Source organism: Carassius auratus, chromosome 16, assembly GCF_003368295.1.
Source record: "Carassius auratus strain Wakin chromosome 16, ASM336829v1, whole genome shotgun sequence".
NCBI lineage: Eukaryota > Metazoa > Chordata > Actinopteri > Cypriniformes > Cyprinidae > Carassius > Carassius auratus.
Genome location: NC_039258.1, coordinates 13,968,561 through 13,988,871, shown reverse-complemented (window position 1 = coordinate 13,988,871; position 20,311 = coordinate 13,968,561). Strand labels below are relative to the sequence as shown.

Genomic DNA, 20,311 nt, shown 5'->3' with positions numbered 1-20,311 from the left:
TCACCAAAATGATTCATTCAATGATTCTTTATGAGAAGGCTGCTAAAGTTTGTGGAACGAGTGGTTCATTCACTCAAGTCGTTCACCGACAAAATGTCACGTTCTTTTACTAAATTTGCTCATTTACAAATCAAGTTTGTCCACATGTCAACAAAGCTCATTTTTTCCGCCATCCTTATCAAACAACTTAGAGCATGCCTTTTCAAGCTACAGCAAAAAAAGACAATATTAAGCATAAATAAAATAAAAAAGCTCTATAGAATTACTATATCTGCCATGTAAAAAACTTCATGAGGCAGAGCTATCAAAGAGTTATTCGTGGAAGTAAACGAGAAAGATTTGTTCAAATGAAAGATTCTTTTCGATTCCCGAATCACACCAATTCGTTCACAAATGACACTCATTCTCTCTTTTTAAAACTTGTGTTTGGAAGTCATGAAGTAAATATATTACATTGACAACTTAAATAGTCTGATTAAAACGTTTGCATTGAATTACGACTGAGAAAGGATGTGTTTGAACGTGCACGTGATACAATGTTTTTTTTTTTTCTTGAGCTGCACGTGTTAAACACAGCTGCTTCTTGTAAATTACTAATTAGATAATGCCTTTACCCCCCTCACACCTTATTATAATGCAACAATCCCCGTTGTCACACACGATTGCATTGACTGACTGACTGTCTGTTTGTTATTAGCCTATATCCAGCTCAAGTTGTTGCTTCCATATTTATTGCCTTATCCACTTTTAAAACTCACTTAAACATGAGGGGAAATATTTTTACTGCCTTTGCGTTGGTGGTGTCTTTGTTTTGCTTGGGTAAGTAAGTCATTTCCATGGATTTTGATTAGTCTATTGTGCTATATTGATTTATTAAAACATTAACATGTTTTGAATTTAACAATTTTCTGTGCTACTACATTTAAAAAGAGTCATACCAATGTGATTTGTAAACTAAGTTTATTCTGCATATACAAAATGTGTGATTTAGGCTAATAACGATTTAGGCTTTTTTTTTTTTTTTAAATGGCAAATCCCTTGTGACCACACCATATACACACCTGTTTGTTCCATTGGAGAATAATGCTCTTTAATTTCCCTTTGCTTGCAGGACAAACACTTGAGTGCTTTCGGTGCAAGCTTGGATTCTGGGATATGTGTTACACTACCACGAAAAATTGCAGTGATAATGAACTGTGTTATGTGGGTGTTGGTAAAGCAGGTAAAAGTGGTGTGTGTGTGTGTGTGTGGTTTCTTTTTTTAAATCTAATTTTTGTTACTCCGCAATCCCTTTCCCTTTGGTTTTTCAGCTTCTGTCCTCGATATAAAAGTGAAGGGCTGTCTTCAGAAGGATGAGTGCAACAAGACCACAGTTGTAGAGTTCCTTGCCAATAAGACCTTATACACCTTGAAGACCACCTGTTGTGAGGAAAACCTCTGCAACGCTGGCCCTTCCATTCAGCTGTCCCTGGTTCCTCTTCTGCTTCCCGCACTTCTCATTGCTGAGATGATGGGAGTGTTTTGATGACTTCTAAACTCTAGTTGTTATATAAGGGATTGAGGGCACTTCATGTTTGCACTGTTCACATCCTATTCCTGTTTTACTGTTGTTGAATGATCTAAAGCAGCTTCCTTTTAAATGGCAAAGCACACTTTTGGATGCTCTTTTCTAGCCAGCTGGTTTTGTTCATCCAAACGAGTAAATGTCGTTGTAATGTTTTCTAAACACTCGTTTTACTGTTCAATAAATGCAACTGTCAAACATTCGTGGTTTCCTGTCTTGTGCACTGTCACTATCGCACGGCTCTGAGTAAAATGCGAGGCTGCTCTGCGCATGCGCAGAATTCCGCTGATCTTCACGGGACACATGCTTTCCAAGTCCGACGTGATTGGACCGCTTGCAACCTCGCGTTTGAAAAAAAGAAAAAGGGAAGTTTTCATGTTTACTTCTCGGGTGCCTTAATCAAGAAGTTTAGGGAATAAAAACAGGATGTTTGTCGCGCGCAGTATCGCAGCCGATCATAAAGATCTGATTCACGATGTTTCTTATGACTTTCACGGGCGGAGAATGGCGACGTGCTCCAGCGACCAGAGCATTAAGGTAAATGGTTTAGCATCCGACGGCCTGCTTGAGTTTGTTTGCAATGCATGCAGCATATGTGGCGAACGAGCATTCAGTGTAAATTAAAAGGACGTGAAAATGACTAAGTGTGCAAATATCTTTTTTTCCTCTTAGGTGTGGGATAAGGGTGGTAATGGAGAATGGAACTGCACAGCAAGCTGGAAAGTAGGTCTTCCCATAAAACCGTGGTTCTCAACCAGGAGTCCAGGGCCCACTAGGGGGCAAGAAGACAAAGCATATAAATGAGTTGATTTATTATTAATTGTAGTTCTAATCTGATTGAAAGTAATAAAAACGCAAACAAGTTCGGAGTCATATTCTTCAAAACCAAAACAATTTGTGAATGTTCTTGGCATGAATTTCTCCCATTCAGATGGTTCACCAGTTGAATTTTGGTTAGCATTAATTATTGTAGACTCCCTGTGTTGGGTTTCGTGCTGTGCTTTGACAGAAACTTGTGTTTTGTAGACTCACAGTGGCTCGGTGTGGAGAGTGACCTGGGCCCATCCAGAGTTTGGACAAGTGTTGGCGTCCTGCTCCTTTGACCGTACTGCCATAGTATGGGAGGAGATTGTTGGAGAGTCCAATGACAAACAACGAGGGCAAAGCCATTGGGTATGTCAAGTCACCTTTATTTATATAGCATTTTAAACAAAATACATTGCGTCAAAGCAACTGAACAACATTTATTAGGAAAACAGTGTGTCAATAATGCAAATTGACAGTTAACGGCAGTTCATCATTGAGTTCAGTTATGTCATCTCTGTTCAGTTAAATAGTGTCTGTGCATTTATTTGCAATAAAGTCAACAATATCGCCGTAGATGAAGTGACCCCAACTAAGCAAGCCAGAGGCAACAGCGGCAAGGAACCGAAACTCCATCGGTGACAGAATGGAGAAAAAAACCTTGGGAGAAACCAGGCTCAGTTGGGGGGCCAGTTCTCCTCTGACCAGACGAAACCAGTAGTTCAATTCCAGGCTGCAGCAAAGTCAGATTGTGCCGAAGAATCATCTGTTTCCTGTGGTCTTGTCCTGGTGCTCCTCTGAGACAAGGTCTTTACAGGGGATCTGTATCTGGGGCTCTAGTTGTCCTGGTCTCGGCTGTCTTTAAGGGCATTAGAGGTCCTTTCTAGGTGCTGATCCAGTGTCTGGATATGTACTGGATCTGGGTGACTGCAGTGACCCTCTGATCTGGATACAGACTGGATCTGGTGGCTACGGTGACCTTGGAATAAGAGAGAAACAGACTAATATTAGCGTAGATGCCATTCCTCTAATGATGTAGCAAGTACATCGGGTGTTATGGGAATCCTTTAACGGATTTGGATATTAAAAGCAAATTTGTATGTTATGTTTAAACCAGGTTAAAGAGATGGGTCTTTAATCTAGATTTAAACTGCACTATTGTGTCTGCCTCCCGAACAATGTTAGGTAGGTTATTCCAGAGTTTAGGCGCCAAATAGGAAAAGGATCTGCCACTCGCAGTTGGTAAGAGATCTGTTCTAGTATGTGCATTTGCCCTAAGTACAGCAAAAACATTTATACTATTTAAAATAACGGTTTTATTTTTGGAAAAATAAAAAAATTGAATTCCTGTGATTTCAGAGCTCAGTTTTTAGCATCATTGCTCCAGTCACATGATCCTTCAGAAATCATTTTAATATTCTGTTTGGCTGCTCAATAATAATTTGTTGAAAACAGCTGAGTAGAATTTTTTTTCAGGTTTCTTTGAGGAATAGAAAGTTCAGAAGAACAGCATTTATCTGAAATAGAAATTGTAACATTAAAAAAACTTTTGATCAATTCAAGAAATAAATTGACTCAAATCTTTTGAATGGAATAGTGTATAATGTTACAAAAGCTTTTAATATCAGATAAATTCTGATCTTTGTATCTTTCTATTCATCAAGGAATCCTGAAAAAAAAGTACTCGACTATTTTAAATATTGATAAATCTGCATTTTAGAATGATTTCTGAAGGATTATGTGACACTGAACACTGGAGTAAAGATGCTGAAAATTCAGCTTTGATCTCAAGAATAAACTACATTTTAAAATGTATTCAAATAAAAACCAGTTATTTTAAATAGTAAAAATATTTCAAAATATTACAAACTTTTTGCTGAACTATTGGATCGAATAAATGCAGGCTTGAGCAGAATAATTATTTTAAAAGGAAAAACATTTTTAAGAACATTAAAAATCTTACTGTTCAAAAACTTTTGACTGGTAGTATAAGCTGATTACTCTTATATTGACACATGTGCTTTAGTCTGTATAAAGTATATGAAAAGTGCTCCGAGTTGCTGCAGAGGAAAAAAAAAACATGTTGCTGGACATGGGCTTATTATTGAAAATGCAAACTGATTGTCTGCCAGCAGCATATATTTGACTGTATACCACACAGAAAGCACTTATTCTATGCTGAACATAATCTGTGCGCAACGTTTGTACATTACAACAGTCATCTATGTCTCCCCTGTTCTCACATCAGATAAAGAGAACCACACTTGTGGACAGTCGGACATCTGTGACCGATGTGAAGTTTGCCCCGAAGCACATGGGCTTGATGCTGACCACATGTTCTGCAGACGGGGTGGTGCGAATCTACGAGGCCCCTGACGTGATGAACCTGAGCCAGTGGTCCCTGCAGCATGAGATCTCATCCAAACTCTCCTGCTCCTGCATCTCCTGGAACCCTTCCAGGTGAGAATTTACAAATTATAGAGATTCACATCTATATGTGAACAGATGGAAGCTCGACATCTACACAGTTGTGGATTTTGTTGCAGAATCGACTTTGCACAAAGATGTGCAACAATTTGTAACCTAATAAGTTGGAAATCAACTGTGTTCTTATTAGATCTGTGACTTCAAATAGAGCAGGTATTTTGCATGCTTGTCAGCATTGAACAGTAACGTCAGACACAATAGATGTGCTAGAAAACATTTCCAAGTCTCTTTTGACTTTCAATGCATCTCATATCACTTTTGAGACTGATGTCTTGGTAAACTGAATCAGTGAATGCACCTGTTTGATGAATAATAATATATTTTGTTTGTCTTCACAGTTCCCGAGCTCATGCACCTATGATTGCAGTGGGTAGCGATGACAGCAACGTAACGTATGGCGGCAAAGTTCAGATTTACGAGTATAACGATGTTACAAGGTTTGCTTTCAATTCACTTTATCCTTTCATAGGCTAGTTCACACTCATCCTGGATGAAAAAAGCAACACAGTTCTTGAAGTTCTCTGACACCGTGCCGGATATCTTGTGTGCAGAGTTTAAGCCGCGGAGAAAAATTTTTTTTTACAGTGTTGTTCAATGTAATCATTAGTTACAGCCCTAGATTAGTTAAAATATTTCTAAATACAACTGCTTTGTTTTACTTTTTGTAATTTAAGACAAATATTTTGTCATTGAAAATTTCGTAAAAATAGTATTTAGTTGTTGTCGCTTTCTAGTGAACCAATTTTCTGTATTTTGCCTCATCTGGTGAGCTAAGTGTTTTGTCACACTCCTAGTTTCGATAAGTGGTGATATAGCTGATATATCATTTTCCAAGAGTATGACACCGCTTTCATTCTTCAGGTCAACCATATATTCATGAAAAAGAAAATCAGTCTGAATTAAGAAAGCAATAACTTTGTCATAGTATCCTTTCAGATGTTTAAGTTGCCACATTCATTGCATGCTTTGCATCTGCTGCCCCGCCCCCAGAAAACCCCTGGGAGCATCAACATTTTAGACATTCTAAAGTCAGATTTAGAATGGTGTGAAACATAATTATCATTGTTTGAACCTTCATTGGCTGTTTATTTTTTTTTACTTTATTATGATGATGGTTGTAGGAAATATGCCAAAGCAGAGACACTGATGACCGTTGCAGATGCTGTACATGATATTGCGTTTGCTCCAAATCTGGGACGGTCTTTCCATGTACTTGCTATTGCAACCAAAGACGTGCGCATCTTCAAACTGGTTCCACTTCGGTGAGCAAAATGAAACCAAATGTATATTACAGTGGAATGGGATTGATATAAATTGTGTAGTAGTGTAATGTATTTTTTACTGTTTAACCTTGTACATCACTGCATGTATACTTTTAATTATCTTACTTGTACTATAAAATTCAATAACGTTAGGGTTCTTTAACAATGCAAGCTTCTTCTTTTTGTAAAGCTGAACATTCAAAGATGCAAATAGCTTTACTTGCTTCTTTTTGAATAACAGAAAGGACAGCTCTTCTTCAGCACCCACTAAATTTGAGGTGCAGGTGCTGGCTCAGTTTGACAGTCATAACTCTCAGGTGTGGCGGGTCAGCTGGAACATCACCAGTACACTTCTGGCTTCATCTGGTGACGATGGTTGTGTGAGACTCTGGAAAGGTGAGGGTTTGTAGTATCAATCGTCATCGAAAAAAAAAAAAAAATGTATATGCACCTACTGAAGTGTTATTATTCATTAATTGTAATTTGCCTATCTCACCAGCCAACTATATGGACAATTGGAAGTGCACAGGTATTCTAAAGGGAGATGGTAGTTCAGTATCCGGTCAGCCTGGTGTGCTGAGCGGCGTCCTGGGATCTGCTGCTGCACTGAGTGCCCTAAACGGGGCCACCGGAAGATAGATGCCATATGACAGGAGCCCTGAGCACTTCTTTGATACTGGACTTTACACTGAGACCAACTGATTGTGCTTGCTGGACATGCAGGAAGACTGGCACTTACCATGGGTCCATTATTATTATATACTGCCTTCACTGAATGTTCCTTAAGTTGACAAGTCTATGGAGTTGTTTTATTGTATTATTTCGAAATGAGTCATGTTTAAATGGATGTTCTGATCATGTAAAGACAGCATATCTACATGTTTTATATTCATTATGTTTTGTTGACATGATTAAGGGGAAAAAAAGATACTGCCATTACAAAGTTGCAAAATATTGGCCTAAATTGACTTTACTCTTTATTGTGAGAATCATAAAGGTTAAGGTTTAAGCAGCTGGTATAAATTATGTATTCAGAAATATTTTAGCTCCTTTTTATTTAAATCATGCATTTCTGCTTTATTAGTAAAAGAGGCAAGAACAGTACAATTATCCTTGCTAGGTTACTTTTGATAGATGATTTGATGTACATGTCACAAGTTTCTCTGAAAAGAAAAAGGGAAGTTGTATTAAATGCCATAATGTTAAACACTTTAACAGAATTGTGTTCTTTTATTATTTATACAATAGTGGATTGAATATAAAAATCTGACTAGGCCTGGAAAAAAAAAATCTGGTCTAATAATGGATGGTGTTCATATTTTAAAGAAGTGACATTAAAACATTTTCTGTACTTTTAGTGGTTCAATAAGCAATATTTTCTACAACCCATGTATTTGTTATTGCGTATGAATACACGTATCTGGTCCAGCACTCAGGAATTTTGTGTATGATCTTAAATCAGAATAATTATTTATAGTCTTAAATTTGATAAGACAGTCCAAATGTGCCGTTAGGTGAATTACAATGTGTTCAGTTAGCAACTGTCATGCAGGGCTCCCACAGCTGTGGAATCAGCTGCTCTCTGGCTCACATTTCACGATCTCGTAGTTTACATGAAACGTCATTTGTAATTTCAAAAAGTTTATTTACATAATTGTTAAAAAAACATTAAAATGTTTGATCGTAAGATATACGCAACCAACTAAAGTCCTAATGCATTCCGAATTTATCTGCTGTAACTACTAACTGTAAAGTATACAACAAACAGCTTCTTCATTCAAAACGCACAACAACGTGATTGACACATGATTTCGCCACTCTTGAAAGCAGTCAAAAAGGATTGTCCAATCAAATGTGCCGTATGTTGAGGCCCCGCCCACGCAAAGAGAAACCTAGAGGCGGGATTTTCCTGTAATGGCTTCGCCTCACCTTTACACTTTGAGAAACTCTTCTCCAAAAAGCGGGGACTACAACGATTTTTAGCATTACACGAATAATCGGTGCTGTATTTGCATGACGTAGTTGAATAAATTAAGGCACAAGTGCCGTATTTCGCCTCATGGTAAGTGTCTTCGAAACAGATTCCTCTCAGCTGTTGCAAATCTTTTTCAGAGTTGTTGTCCCTCTTTAATTTTCATCCAAAGACTGGCCAAAAAAAGTAAGTCCGTACCAGGAAAATGATTTTTTATTGTTTCAATTATATTTTTAAGTGTTACTTTCATCTTTGTTTAACGTTAACCGTTTAAGTTGTGTGGTTGAAGTGTTTGTATTTTGGCCTTGGTGTAACGTTAGTTAACGTTAGTCTCCATTGCACGGCGTTTATTTGAGTTAAACATCCCGCTAACCTTCTTTGTTTAGTTTTTATTCAGTCCACCCTGAAATACTGTTCTTCTGCTGTCAGAAACATACTACAGAGGTTAATGTGCCGTAAAAGTTGATTATTGAATTGACAAAGCTAGTCGGCTAAATACAACGTCTGATAAAAAGACGCAAGTTCTAGAGAAAGAAGCAGTAACGTTATGCTAAATGTCGTTTTTTTTATTCAGTTAAAATGTGCTTTAGCATTTTTAAGTAATAAAACAAATTGCAACAGGAACTAGCAGCCATATCAACAGACTTCTGCTCTGTGTAACAGTGTGAGTTATAAAACACCCCGTTATGTTTGACTGTACAAGATCAACCTTCTCCAGCTTCATGTTAAGTTGACTTGATACAAACGTTTACAGATTCATGGCAGTCTAACCATGTCCAGTACACAACCAAGTACAGTATGACAGTAATATTATCACCGTTTCCCTATAGGACCTCATGGTGTAGTCTGTTCACTCTTCTGTTTTTTTTATAGGTCACTCCTCATGTGTTGAAGCCCTGTGTCACTGAGTCACACAGACATGGAGAACTTCCAAAACATTGAGGATGAGCCGTTTCCCAGCTTCCTTTCAAACGCCTCGCTGGGCAGCGGCGGCCGCACCACTCTCGGCAACGTGACACTGGGCTCTACGCTCGGGATGCCCATGGCCGCCTCTACCGTGGCTAAAATTAGACCTCCAGTAGACAACAGGTGGGAGACTCCTGCATGTAATCTCATGAATATTGTGATTGCGTGTCTATCCTAACTAGGGGAGAACGCTGACTTCATCAGTTTCTTTGGTGAATTTTTGAAAAGGGTTATTTCATCTAATTTGTTCCCAAAAAATTGTTGTTTGAGTGATTACCTCCTATATATTGTTTTTGTAAAACAGCAAATCAAAATTTTTATTTCACTTGGTTTAACCAAAGCATCTGTCTTTGTGTCATGGCCCCCAACTAAGCCTAGACTTTCACGAAAACCTCAGTATCTCATCTCAGAATAATGTGAGCTTCATGGAACAAGGAGAATCCCTAAAGGCCCATTCACACCAAGCACGATAACGATAAAGATCTAGTTCTAAAAATCTTTCTCAATATTAAAGAATAGCAGAGTCCACACTACAACTGTAACGATACAAACATTGAAAGCCAATCAGAATCCATCCTGCTATAACGAGCTCGAGAATTTAAAGCGGCACACGCACGTGGGCTTAGAATAAACTGATAATATCGTTCGCTGGTGTGGGCGCTAATATTGTTTTCCTAACTAAAAAGTAATCAGACAGCTGTTAATATGACTGTATTTACAAGTTTTTATTACTTTGTTCATTTTTTTTGCTCTTTGGTTCATCTTTAATTTAATAGCATTAGAGCTGCTCCATTGCAACCACTTAGTACTGTAATGACGCGCTTTGCTGTAATAACGAAGGGAACCACTAGTTATAAATCTCCTAACTGATAGTTTTTTTTTTCATCTGAAACGTGCTGTGATTTATATTCCAAAGCCGCTCATATAATACAACGCATGCATGTATTTGTACTGGGACAGAATAAGGACAAGTAGTAACAGCCGAGCGCATTTCACACAGGTTGCTAGATTCACTTTCGCAAGAAAGTCGTGTATGCCTAAGGTTGAAAATAAATGGTTTATAGTGAATGCCCCTATAAATGGTCGTAATTTGGGACATGTCTGACCGATCTACAAACTTTCCAGTGATGTATTCACTCAACGCGCTCAATCCACTCAGCATGCTTTATCAGCTCGCGCACGTCAGCTATATAGGGGTTAATACTGAATGTTTAACATTAGATTCATTGCATACATATACATCCTTAATCTCTAATAACTTCATTCTGCTGTCTGTTGTTCTGTTGTCGTCGTTTCTTTGTCTGAATACGGCACTTATCACATGCTGTGTGGTATCGGCGTTTGGTATTGGGGCATTTTAACTAGTACGAGTACAGGAGATTTTTTACTTTATATGTCAGTTTTTGGACAAAGCACTGGTGCTTTATTTATATTTACATTTAGTCATTGAGCAAACTCTTTTATCCGAAGCGACCTTACAAATGAGGACAATGAAAGCAATAAAAAAGGGCTATAACAAGTCTCAGTTAGCTTATTTATTTTATTGATTGGTTGGTTAGAAAATTTGCGATTGAAATTGTTCGCTAGGCTAGTTCATGTAGGTTCAGGGCACATATGCTTTACTTGTATCGCTGTTAATTTTGTGTGTTTATTTGAAGTATTTTGTTGTTTGAGAGTCTTTTCTATCTTTTACAGAGTAACTGATATCCAAGCATCATATTTAGAGGATGGACTGTTTTCACTCATGAATTCCCAGGGGTCAGATGGAGGCAGGGAAAAATTTGTTCTCAGCCTCAAAGAAGATTTGTAAGTGTTCAGTAGTAGTTAATTATTTTTTCCCATCTGTAAGTGGGTTACAAATCAGTGTTTAGAGTGGGAGGGATTATTCACATGTCGTTATTGTTGCGCCGCCTCTACTGCCGTGACTCGTGAAAAATGTTAATTCTGCGTCGCCCCATCAGACTCAACAGACAACGAAACAGAAGTTTTTTGGGTTGTTAAAAATGTTGCGCTCGTTATTTTCTGGTTCATTTTTTTTAAATACTCGTACTACGTAGTTATTGTTCTTTATAATAGTTAGCTATAGGCTCTTTGCTCTAGCGTAAATAATCAGACGATACCACGGCTTCTCTCTTTGGCTTTCTCTTAAAATGGTTTCGCATCAGCGCATCTCGTCTGCACTACAAGATACAAGTCTCCCTTTGTTCCCATTTATCTCTTCCCCAATTGCCCAGCTGCTGTTGCAGCCATTAAAATAGTGTAAATTGCAAATTGGTTATTTTCATTTCTTTATTAAATTAATTTAGGTAGGTTTTGTAATTAATTTATTTTTTGTTTAACAAAATTTTAATATAAAAATTATTATTATTAATATTATTAGGAAAACTAACAGAGTGTATTGAGCAGAAGCGCTTAACAAAAATGAACCGGAACACAGCGAATATTCTGTTTCCCCTGGCCCCAACACGTTCATCATTGTAATTATTTGATGGGGTTTTGCGGCAAGCTTTTTGTATGTGTTTTAATGCGAGACTCTTTCAGATCTCACTGCTGCAGGCGGGACACAAAATGCCGCCCGAGCCGTTCTTGACAGTCGCGGTAGCACAGTCTCCTGTTGTTTCCACCAACGCGCCAAATCCTTTTCATTACCATAATATTTAATGGATCTCTAAAATATGAAAATAAAGAGGAAGCCTAAAATAAGCCCAATGTCTGGCCTGTGTCTAAGCTATGATGTGAAAATGGTCCCAAATCCGTAAATAAGTCGGGGCCTGTCAGGCTTGGGTTGAAATGCATGGCTCTAATTAGCGCGACTTGTTGCATCTAAGTGGGAAAAATACACACACAATGATGTAAAATGGCCATCCTGACGAGCATCCTCGTAAGCACTGTCATTTTATTTTTCTTAAGTGAAGGTTATGAAAGAGAAAAGTTTCCAAAACGAAATTCAGATCCTGTGTTTAACGGAGTTAAATGATAATAATCAGTGATGTGATATGTTCTCTGTGTGGAGTTTAATGTCTGGCGCAGTTGCGGCTTGTACTTATTACTAAAACAAGAAAGCAAACAAGAAGCATAAATAGTCAGTAATGTTAGTCAACATATGCCATGGTAATTTGAACAGATTTTTATTCTTACTGTAAAATAATGGAACATTAGGCCATGAATATTGTTTTAAAAATCATGGAAATTTATTGGTGAAAATGTGTACGAACCCTGTCTTCAGCTCTTGAGTTTTTAATAAATAATGTGTAGTGTAATGTTTGTGTGACTTCAGCTATTTTGTCTTGTTTTCTTACATTAAATTGGCCATCAGCCAGATCTGGATTATTGGGAATAACCTGTGCTGTGTTCTTTCATTACTTTTCTATTTATTTATTTTGTGTAGAGACAATGTAGGTGACTTCATTGCTGCAAATCGGTTCTCTGACATGCTGGTGAATGTTAATTTGGATGAAACCGAGTCTGCTTCTGTTTCCAAAACATCATCAAGAGGGTCAGGTTCTGTTCCTCATCGGACTGCTGGTATGTAATGTTTTATTTAATTATGGCTTGTTGTTCTTAATTTTATGGTTAAACTTAAAATATTAATGATAATGCATCATCAACAATTATCTACAAAATAGTGAATAACATGTATGAACTGAAATATATTTTGAAACATATATTTTATCTTTCCTTAGACCTGTCAACTGGTCTTGTGTCATTCTCCCATATCGGAGACAAAGATACATTGGCAGCTCAGGTAATTTATACTCATTGACACTTATGTTTTATCCTGTAAAGTCTGACATGAAATAACAGTCAGAAATTCTGATAGCTTATAAATCAGTGAGATCTTTGTAACCGTGCAGCAGACAACTTGCATAAAATATACATATTTGTATATTTTTATTGTATATTTGTGTGTGTATATATATATACACATACAGTCTTCACTCACTACAATCTGCTAGTAATATTTCTTAGTAAGATAATTAAATATTTTGTTTTCTAATAAAAGCTCTACAATTGATATTGTGGGCAAAACATAACGCAAAGCATAATGTTTGACAGATGAACAAACAAACGGTATCTTATTTTATACTTGTATATTTAATACCGTATTTTTCGCACTATAAGTCGCACCTGAGTATAAGTCGCATCAGTCAAAAAATGTCATGATGAGGAAAAAAACATAAGTCGCACTGGACTATAAGTCGCATTTATTTAGAACCAAGAGAAAACATTACCATCCCCAGCCGCGAGAGGTTTTCTCTTGGTTCATTTCTCTTGATTCATGTCAAATTAATTTTGATAAATAAGTCGCACCTGACTATAAGTCGCAGGACCAGCCAAACTATGAAAAAAAATTGCGACTTATAGTCCGGAAAATACGGTAATCACATTTTAACATGATTTAAGAAATGTGCATATCAAATATCGGATGGTAGTGTTAAGCTCTCTTTTGTTGTTCTTAGGCCACTTTGCTCCCACTGATGATGGAGGAAGAGGAGGGTTCCTCCAGTGAAGGGACAGACAGTGAAAGGTGCAGTGGCAGCATCGCCAGCTTCCTGGCCAATGAGAAACTGATGTCTCTGGACAGCATGAACAGTGATATGACAGGTTGGTTATATTTTTTTGTTTTATTATATGTTTCAGAAGAATGAGGTCTAAAGAACCAGGATAAACCAGGCAATAATTTATTTAAATGAGCTTTTTGTCCTCTAGATGATGAGATTGATGTGAACCAGCTCCATGATGAGGAACTAGAGCTGTATTTTAATAAGCTGGTGCCACCTGCAATGCAGAGAGGCCGTGTAGAAGGACAAGAAATCCCTGTTGTGAGTTCTCTCTTGCTGTTTGTTTACCAAAGATTACCTTTTTCAATATGAATTATTTTTTATGATATGATATGTTCCTGTTGTAGGGGTTACCTTCCATTTCATCTCAACCCCATGCCACTGAACCAGAAAGGAACAGACACCATGATGACTATGACCAAGTATGAGTTAATCTTCCTAAAGTCAAAATAAAATCTAAATGAACCTTGTTTACTTTCTTAATGCATGCACATTTCACACATACATACCCAGAAAAAAATGCATTCTGGTCTTATATATTAGTGCTTTTAAATGATTAATCACAAATAAGTTTTTGTTTACATAATTTATGTATATCTACTCTGTTTATGTATTGTGCATGTATAAATGCACACAGTATATATTTTGAAAATATTAACATATACACTTCTATTTATATTATTATGTTTAATGTATATTAATATATGTATTAAAATATGTATATAACATATTTTTCTTAAATGTATAGATGCCATGTGTTTGTGTTTGTTTACATAATTTATTATGTATACATAATCTTATTTTGGATGTGATTAAGCATGATTAATTGCTTGACAGCACTAATATATTCATATATATATATATATATGTATATATGTATATATATATATATATATATATATATATATATATATATATATATGTATGTATATGTGTTCTGAAACTTTTCTGCTAATGTTTGCTTTTACCGTGTCACATTTCAGAGGGACTTTCACATGCCTGATGTGCGTCTGGCAGCCACAGGTATGGATTCTTGTCCTGCAAGTGATGAAGAGGATACAGAGGATGAACTGGAAGTTTCACAGAACCGGGGCAGAGCAAGATTTCTCCTACCCAGCGCCTCCAGACAACCAGTTAGTCTTGAGCTGCTTTCTGCTTTTATCCTTATCAGTGCTTTTAATGTGCCTTGCTTTTAATGTGCCTCTTTTTTTTTTTTAATTCAGTAATTCACCTTCAGTTATTTGTATATGTTCAGGTTGGGGAGAGCCATCGGCCTCATTTTCGACCAGGTTTGGAAGGAGGAAGCTCTGATGATGAGCTACAGATGGTGGGGAGGAACCCTGACACCAGGACAGGCATTGAGCACCGCCGCTCAGCAGAGGGACAGGTCATCAACTCGCCTATTACTGGTAAAAGGGTGTTTATTAAATAACATTTAAAATGAGGGTTTTTGGTTTAAACATGACAAGGCTTAAGCCTAGTCCCAGACTAAATCTTAATTCTGAGCTGTTTCAACTGAAATAAAATTGCACTGAAAGATCTTAAGATATATCAGTGCCTTTATTCTGCCTCAAGTAATGTTCACACAAATAAGTTTTTTTTTTTTTCTCCCTAAGCCATGTTTATAAAAATTACTTGAATGTCCTAATTGAACTATGACCTAATCCTGTCTAAGTCTAAGCACTGTCTTTGAATCCATTCCTTAAACTCGCAGGAAATAAGTCTTATCACTTTTTCCTCTGTGCCATAAGGTAATGGAGGTGGAGGAGACGGGAGTAGTGGCAGTGATGAGGAAGGAAATAATGGAGGTGTATCTACCATTCCTTTGCCTCCCACCACAGTCCAGAGCACCTATGATGTGCTTCGTGGTCTTGGCATCGTGGGTGGAAGTGGACAGATGGGAGATGATGATCAGCTTCAATCTTTGCTTAGCAGATCAGGCATGATTACGCATGGCCAGGTAATGTTATGTCGCATTTCCACCGAAATTACCCGAAACAGTTGTACCAGGAACTTTTTCCCCAGGAACTATTTTCCCCCCAGACCTGTTGCTTTCTGAGTTTCCACCACAGTCTAAAGTACAGTGAAGATTAGGAAAATAGTCTGGTGAGTTAAGTCTGCGCGCGTTTCTCAATACAAAGTACGCTGTATTGGACTTGCATCCTTGGTAGTTCGGTCTTTGCGCATTCGACTCAGGAGTGTGAAGATGAAGAAAATCCGGTAATTCTGCAAACAGCAGCGTACTTGATAACTTCAGTCAGCTTACCTTGGCTACAGCAATTTCCCTCACTGTATATTTACAATAAAATGAAATAGGATATCAGATACCACTACCTCCTTTCATTTTCATGTAAACATAATAATTGCCACAGAAATTTACTTATTTCAGGGAAATGTGTAATGCAATGAAAATAAATATTATATCAATTGCCTCCTTTTTATTTTCATTTTAACATATAGATAAATCGAGTACAGACCAAATATTACCTGATAGCTTTAACCAAAACAAATTATATTTTATGTTTAACCACTAAAGAGACATCAGAGCCAGCGGCACATATCAGAAGGTCTAGCCGAGGTGAGGCTGCTCTTGGCGGATACATGAGCACTGAGCTCCTGCTGATCGCGTGGAGCTGACCGTCTCCGAGCTCGGCGAAACAACACATTTTTAAATAGGCGCACTCTTTATAAATAAACCACAGATTTTAGTTTTAAACGACTACATTCTCACCTGAAATACTTTTTAAAATTACATTTCATAACACAATAACAGTAATATTTTGAAAATGATCAGAATAAATGGTGGTTGAAATCGCAATTCTGCATGAACTCAACCAATCAGGATGTTTAGCGCCCAAGTCCCATCCCCAAACGTTCCGGAACTTCGAAAAAGTACTACCTCGTCAGCAGGGACTTTCCAGAACTTTTAGTTCCTGGTTCCTGCGGTGGAAACACAGAGTAACAGCCAAAAGTCCCTAGTTCTTGGGTAAAGTTCCTGTGATGGAAACGCAGCTTTAGTGTCTAATGAGCTAGAGGTCTTCACGGGTCCAAACATTTGTGCCCGAACCCGAAAGAGACATGAAACACTCTCGAGACTGCACATGCGTGCTGCTGTATCAACCCAAAATATGCTTTAATACAATTTGAGCTTCATAGAAAACAGTCATGTGACAGTTCACCTCAGATTGTGTTTCTGATTTGAAATATTAAATATTAGTATGTCAAGTCTGCAAGCATTATCACTTGCATTAACTCTTGAGTCTGCGCACTCTGCTTCTAAAGGCAGAGAAAGAGAGAGAGAGAGAGATCGCTTTTCTCTTATTATTATTATTATTTTTTGCTCACTCTTTTCTTTTCCTAATTTTACAAGTTGCAAGTTACAAAAAACACAAGCAGTGTTTGATCATGGCCAGGTGTTCTCCGAGTCCTGAAGTAGTTTAAGTTTTTGGTTCTTTAAAATGTGGTGATTTTGGCTCACATTTAACAAAAACCCACCAATTCACTCAACAAATTAGAATATGGTGACATGCCAATCAGCTAATCATATCAAAACACCTGTAAAGGTTTCCTGAGCATTCAAAATGGTCTCTCAGTTTGGTTCACTAGGCTACACAATCATGGTGAAGATCATTGCACAAGGAGGGTAAGTCACAAACATTCATTGCCAAAAAAGCTGGCTGTTCACAGAGTGCTGTATCCAAGCATGTTAACAAAAAGTTTAGTGGAATTTAGAAAGTGTGGAAGAAAAAGATGCACAACCAACCCAGAGATCCGCAGCCCTAGGAGGATTGTCAAGCGAAATCGATTAAAACATTTGAGTGATCTTCACAAGTAATGGTCTGAAGCTGGGGTCAAGTGTTAAATTTCCACAGTCTGTGGTGATTTTTGGTGCAATGTCATCTGCTGGTGTTGCTCCAAGTCACTGCACCCATTTATCAAGAAATTTTGGAGCACTTCATGCTTCCTTCTGCTGACCAGCTTTTGAAGATGCTGATTTCATTTTCCAGCAGGATTTGGCACCTTCCCACATTGCCAAAAGCACCAAAAGTTGGTTAAATGACCATGGTGTTGGTGTGCTTGACTGGGAGAAACAAGAGACCAAACAATGCAGATGTACTGAAGGACACTGTAAAAGAAACTTGGGCTTCCATACCACCTCAGCAGTGCCACAAACTGATCACCTCCATGCCACACTGAATTGAGGAAGTAATTACCAATTATTGAGTACGTGAACAGTAAATGAACATACTTTCCAGAAGGCCAACAATTCAATAATTTTTTTTTACTGGTCTTATGAAGTATGCTAATTTGTTGAAATATTGGTGAGTTTTTGTTAAATGCATACATATCTCAGTGCATTCAACTTTTGAAAATCATTCATGTGTATGTTTGCAATTGTTTTTGTGTGTGTGTGTGTGTGTGTTTCTAGCATATCCTAGCATAATTATACAATTACAGATGTATTTTAATTGCTTTTTGATCTTTTCAGATGGGTGATCGTGTTGGTCCTGTTGGCACAGGGGAGGCTGGTCATGCTACTTTGGTATCTGGACCTGCCAGTCGATGCCCAGTTAATTGGAGCATGAGTTTGGATCGACAGGAGGCTCTTGTAAGTCTTTCTGTATTTTATGCTGTAGCAAAAATTGCTGAAGTTACCTTTTAACACTTTTCCCCTTAACAGGATGCAATGGATAACACAGCAGAAGTTCACCTGGATTCTGTATACTTGAGGGGAAGTCCTGGTCATAACCCTCAGGACATTTCTTCAACAGTCAACAACTTCCTTCAGGGCACCCAGAGCAGTTTCCACCTCTCTCAGTTACTTCAGGAGTCACATAATAAAACCGAGCAAGGGATCGACCTGGGCCACACTGTGGATCTTGGTGCCCTGGGCATGCGTGGTGGCCCTTGTGGGGATTCTCCAATTCTCAATAAGCAGCTGAGCACCAGCAGTAAAGATGATCAACCTGGAGAGTCTCTGGATGCTAGGTACCTTTGCCAGAGCTTTGATGAGAATCATGAGGAACATAATGATATTTGGAATCACCATCCAGACAATGTGGAGCTTGAGTTACAGCAAGGTAACCGCTTTTTTTCAATTTCTAGTGGAGTGATGTCAATGGGTTTCTCTGACATTTGTTGTATAACATGAAGTATTAAAAATAGTATTTGTATTTTATAAATTAATCTTAAGTATTTCCTTAGGCACAAACACCACTCACAGTGTGGTCTACCAGAATGAAGAGGGAAAGTGGGTCACTGATTTGGCCTATTACTCTTCCTTCGAGAAAGAAATGGAGGCCAATGTGCCTGAGGAAGTTGCTATGCAGTTTCAGACAGAAGATTTTCTTGCTGGAAGTAAGTGAAATGTTCTCATGAAGCAACGTTCTCCTTAATGGAAATTTTATTTGTGGTTTACCATTTCTCAGTTGAATCAACCTCGTGTTGACTTTCTTCTTCAAAACATGCAAAAATTTAGAATTTTTGAAGATTGTTAATTTTTTTGAGTTGATGCAGAATGAAAATCGGCAATCAATCGGCAGAGCATGCCACAAGTAATATCGAAGTATTGTAATTAGGGGTGCAATGGTTTCGGTATAATTCGGTATGCGCTATGTTTTGGGAAAAAACTAAATTGCCAAAAAAACGAAATAAGAACAAATCTAACTACAAGCAACAGCAAATATAGCAAAGATGAAACTAAAATAAACAGTGCTTTTCAGGTTTTTAGGTAGCTCTAACATTAGTTTTTAGGTACAGAAATTGAATAAAGTAATCAAATGTAAAAATATAGCTGCAAGCAGTGATTACCGGGGTTCAGGCACTTTAAGGCCTTCATTGCATCTAAGCTGTTATGGTCTAGGCTAGGGATGTCAAATTTCGATTATTTCCATGATCGATCGTCGTTTAAATTAACGATCAATTAATCGATTAATCGTTAACCATAATACTGCAAAATGCGTCTATTGCAGGCTAGCAGTCAGCGGTATGACAGGATGTGCAAAAGCCACACACAAAACGCTTTCTCACTTGAATTAAAGAGGTTTTAGTCTGAATAAAATGCTAGTAGCAGGAGTATAAAATGAATAGATGCGATTATGATCATTTGATAAAATGAAGAGAACGCGCCATAGTTTTGAGGTCATTTTACTTTGTTGACAGTTTCCAATCCCGCACGGAGAACGCTGAACGCGCCTCTTGAAATGGTTTTGTGGTGCTCGTTGTTGTATTTTAAAGCACAATTGCAATGTTTTCAACTGACATTATTGTATTTAAAATAAAATTATCCGAAATGTGGAGCGCGTGTGACTGCGCTGCACATTAAGTGAACTACATCGGCGCTGCTGCACCAAAACACACTGTTGCTCACATTAATTTGATCCTGCTGGATTCTGTCCTAGAAAATGTCAGATTTTTAAAAATCTGGCATACAGCGCATTAGATCGTGACAGTGCATGCGTGCAGACGAGGATGAGCGAGCGCGGCTTTGGCTAGATTTATTTGGAGGTTATTGCTCATGTCTCATTCGGCACAAATCGAAATGTTTCCATATTCGCAATGTATTTGAATGTTAAACTATTATTTATAATGTAAACTAGGCTTGTACTTAACACGCATTCGCATATAGACGGAAAAGATGATCCTCTTCATATGAGCAAAAACGTCCTTGGCATAACAGCAGAGAGGACCGGTA

The 20,311-nt window shown here is 37.7% G+C and overlaps 3 protein-coding genes across 9 annotated transcripts in view; all 3 read left to right on the top strand.

Annotated features, from left to right (window-relative positions):
- The first annotated feature begins 635 nt into the window (after positions 1–635).
- Positions 636–1,764, top strand: LOC113116204 (sperm acrosome membrane-associated protein 4-like). Its single transcript, XM_026284200.1, has 3 exons — positions 636–819; positions 1,112–1,222; positions 1,311–1,764. Exons 1-3 carry the CDS (start codon positions 765–767, stop codon positions 1,523–1,525), a joined length of 381 nt encoding a protein of 126 aa, XP_026139985.1. The 5' UTR covers positions 636–764; the 3' UTR covers positions 1,526–1,764.
- A 93-nt stretch (positions 1,765–1,857) lies between these two features.
- On the top strand, positions 1,858–7,332 carry LOC113116203 (nucleoporin SEH1-like). The gene is made up of 8 exons (XM_026284199.1): positions 1,858–2,101; positions 2,237–2,287; positions 2,591–2,737; positions 4,617–4,828; positions 5,194–5,292; positions 5,977–6,117; positions 6,359–6,513; positions 6,617–7,332. Exons 1-8 carry the CDS (start codon positions 1,991–1,993, stop codon positions 6,754–6,756), a joined length of 1,056 nt encoding a protein of 351 aa, XP_026139984.1. The 5' UTR covers positions 1,858–1,990; the 3' UTR covers positions 6,757–7,332.
- A 666-nt stretch (positions 7,333–7,998) lies between these two features.
- cep192 (centrosomal protein 192) overlaps positions 7,999–20,311 on the top strand; it is a 35,563-nt gene continuing 23,250 nt past the window's right edge. For 3 of the 7 annotated variants that reach the window (XM_026284192.1, XM_026284191.1, XM_026284193.1), the window contains exons 1-14: positions 7,999–8,179; positions 8,963–9,178; positions 10,751–10,861; positions 12,444–12,580; positions 12,739–12,800; positions 13,516–13,660; positions 13,766–13,878; positions 13,965–14,039; positions 14,601–14,750; positions 14,873–15,026; positions 15,369–15,577; positions 18,107–18,226; positions 18,299–18,698; positions 18,823–18,975. In XM_026284192.1, the coding sequence (XP_026139977.1) occupies positions 9,009–9,178; positions 10,751–10,861; positions 12,444–12,580; positions 12,739–12,800; positions 13,516–13,660; positions 13,766–13,878; positions 13,965–14,039; positions 14,601–14,750; positions 14,873–15,026; positions 15,369–15,577; positions 18,107–18,226; positions 18,299–18,698; positions 18,823–18,975 (1,999 nt within the window). In that variant the 5' untranslated portion in view covers positions 7,999–8,179; positions 8,963–9,008. Of the gene's footprint in view, positions 8,276–8,962; positions 9,179–10,750; positions 10,862–12,443; positions 12,581–12,738; positions 12,801–13,515; positions 13,661–13,765; positions 13,879–13,964; positions 14,040–14,600; positions 14,751–14,872; positions 15,027–15,368; positions 15,578–18,106; positions 18,227–18,298; positions 18,699–18,822; positions 18,976–20,311 lie in introns of all 7 variants that reach the window. The other 4 variants (XM_026284188.1, XM_026284186.1, XM_026284187.1 and 1 more) reach the window with 3 other exon arrangements.

What these genes read in the sequence shown, in the direction of transcription:
- LOC113116204 (XM_026284200.1), top strand. Translation starts at nt 765, where the DNA reads ATGAGGGGAAATATTTTTACTGCCTTTGCGTTGGTGGTGTCTTTGTTT. An exon ending in GGTGTCTTTGTTTTGCTTGG is followed by an intron (nt 820 to 1,111) that starts GTAAGTAAGTCA and finishes CTTTGCTTGCAG; the next exon opens with GACAAACACTTGAGTGCTTT. An exon ending in TGTGGGTGTTGGTAAAGCAG is followed by an intron (nt 1,223 to 1,310) that starts GTAAAAGTGGTG and finishes TTGGTTTTTCAG; the next exon opens with CTTCTGTCCTCGATATAAAA.
- LOC113116203 (XM_026284199.1), top strand. Translation starts at nt 1,991, where the DNA reads ATGTTTGTCGCGCGCAGTATCGCAGCCGATCATAAAGATCTGATTCAC. An exon ending in CCAGCGACCAGAGCATTAAG is followed by an intron (nt 2,102 to 2,236) that starts GTAAATGGTTTA and finishes TTTTCCTCTTAG; the next exon opens with GTGTGGGATAAGGGTGGTAA. An exon ending in TTCAAACTGGTTCCACTTCG is followed by an intron (nt 6,118 to 6,358) that starts GTGAGCAAAATG and finishes TTTGAATAACAG; the next exon opens with AAAGGACAGCTCTTCTTCAG.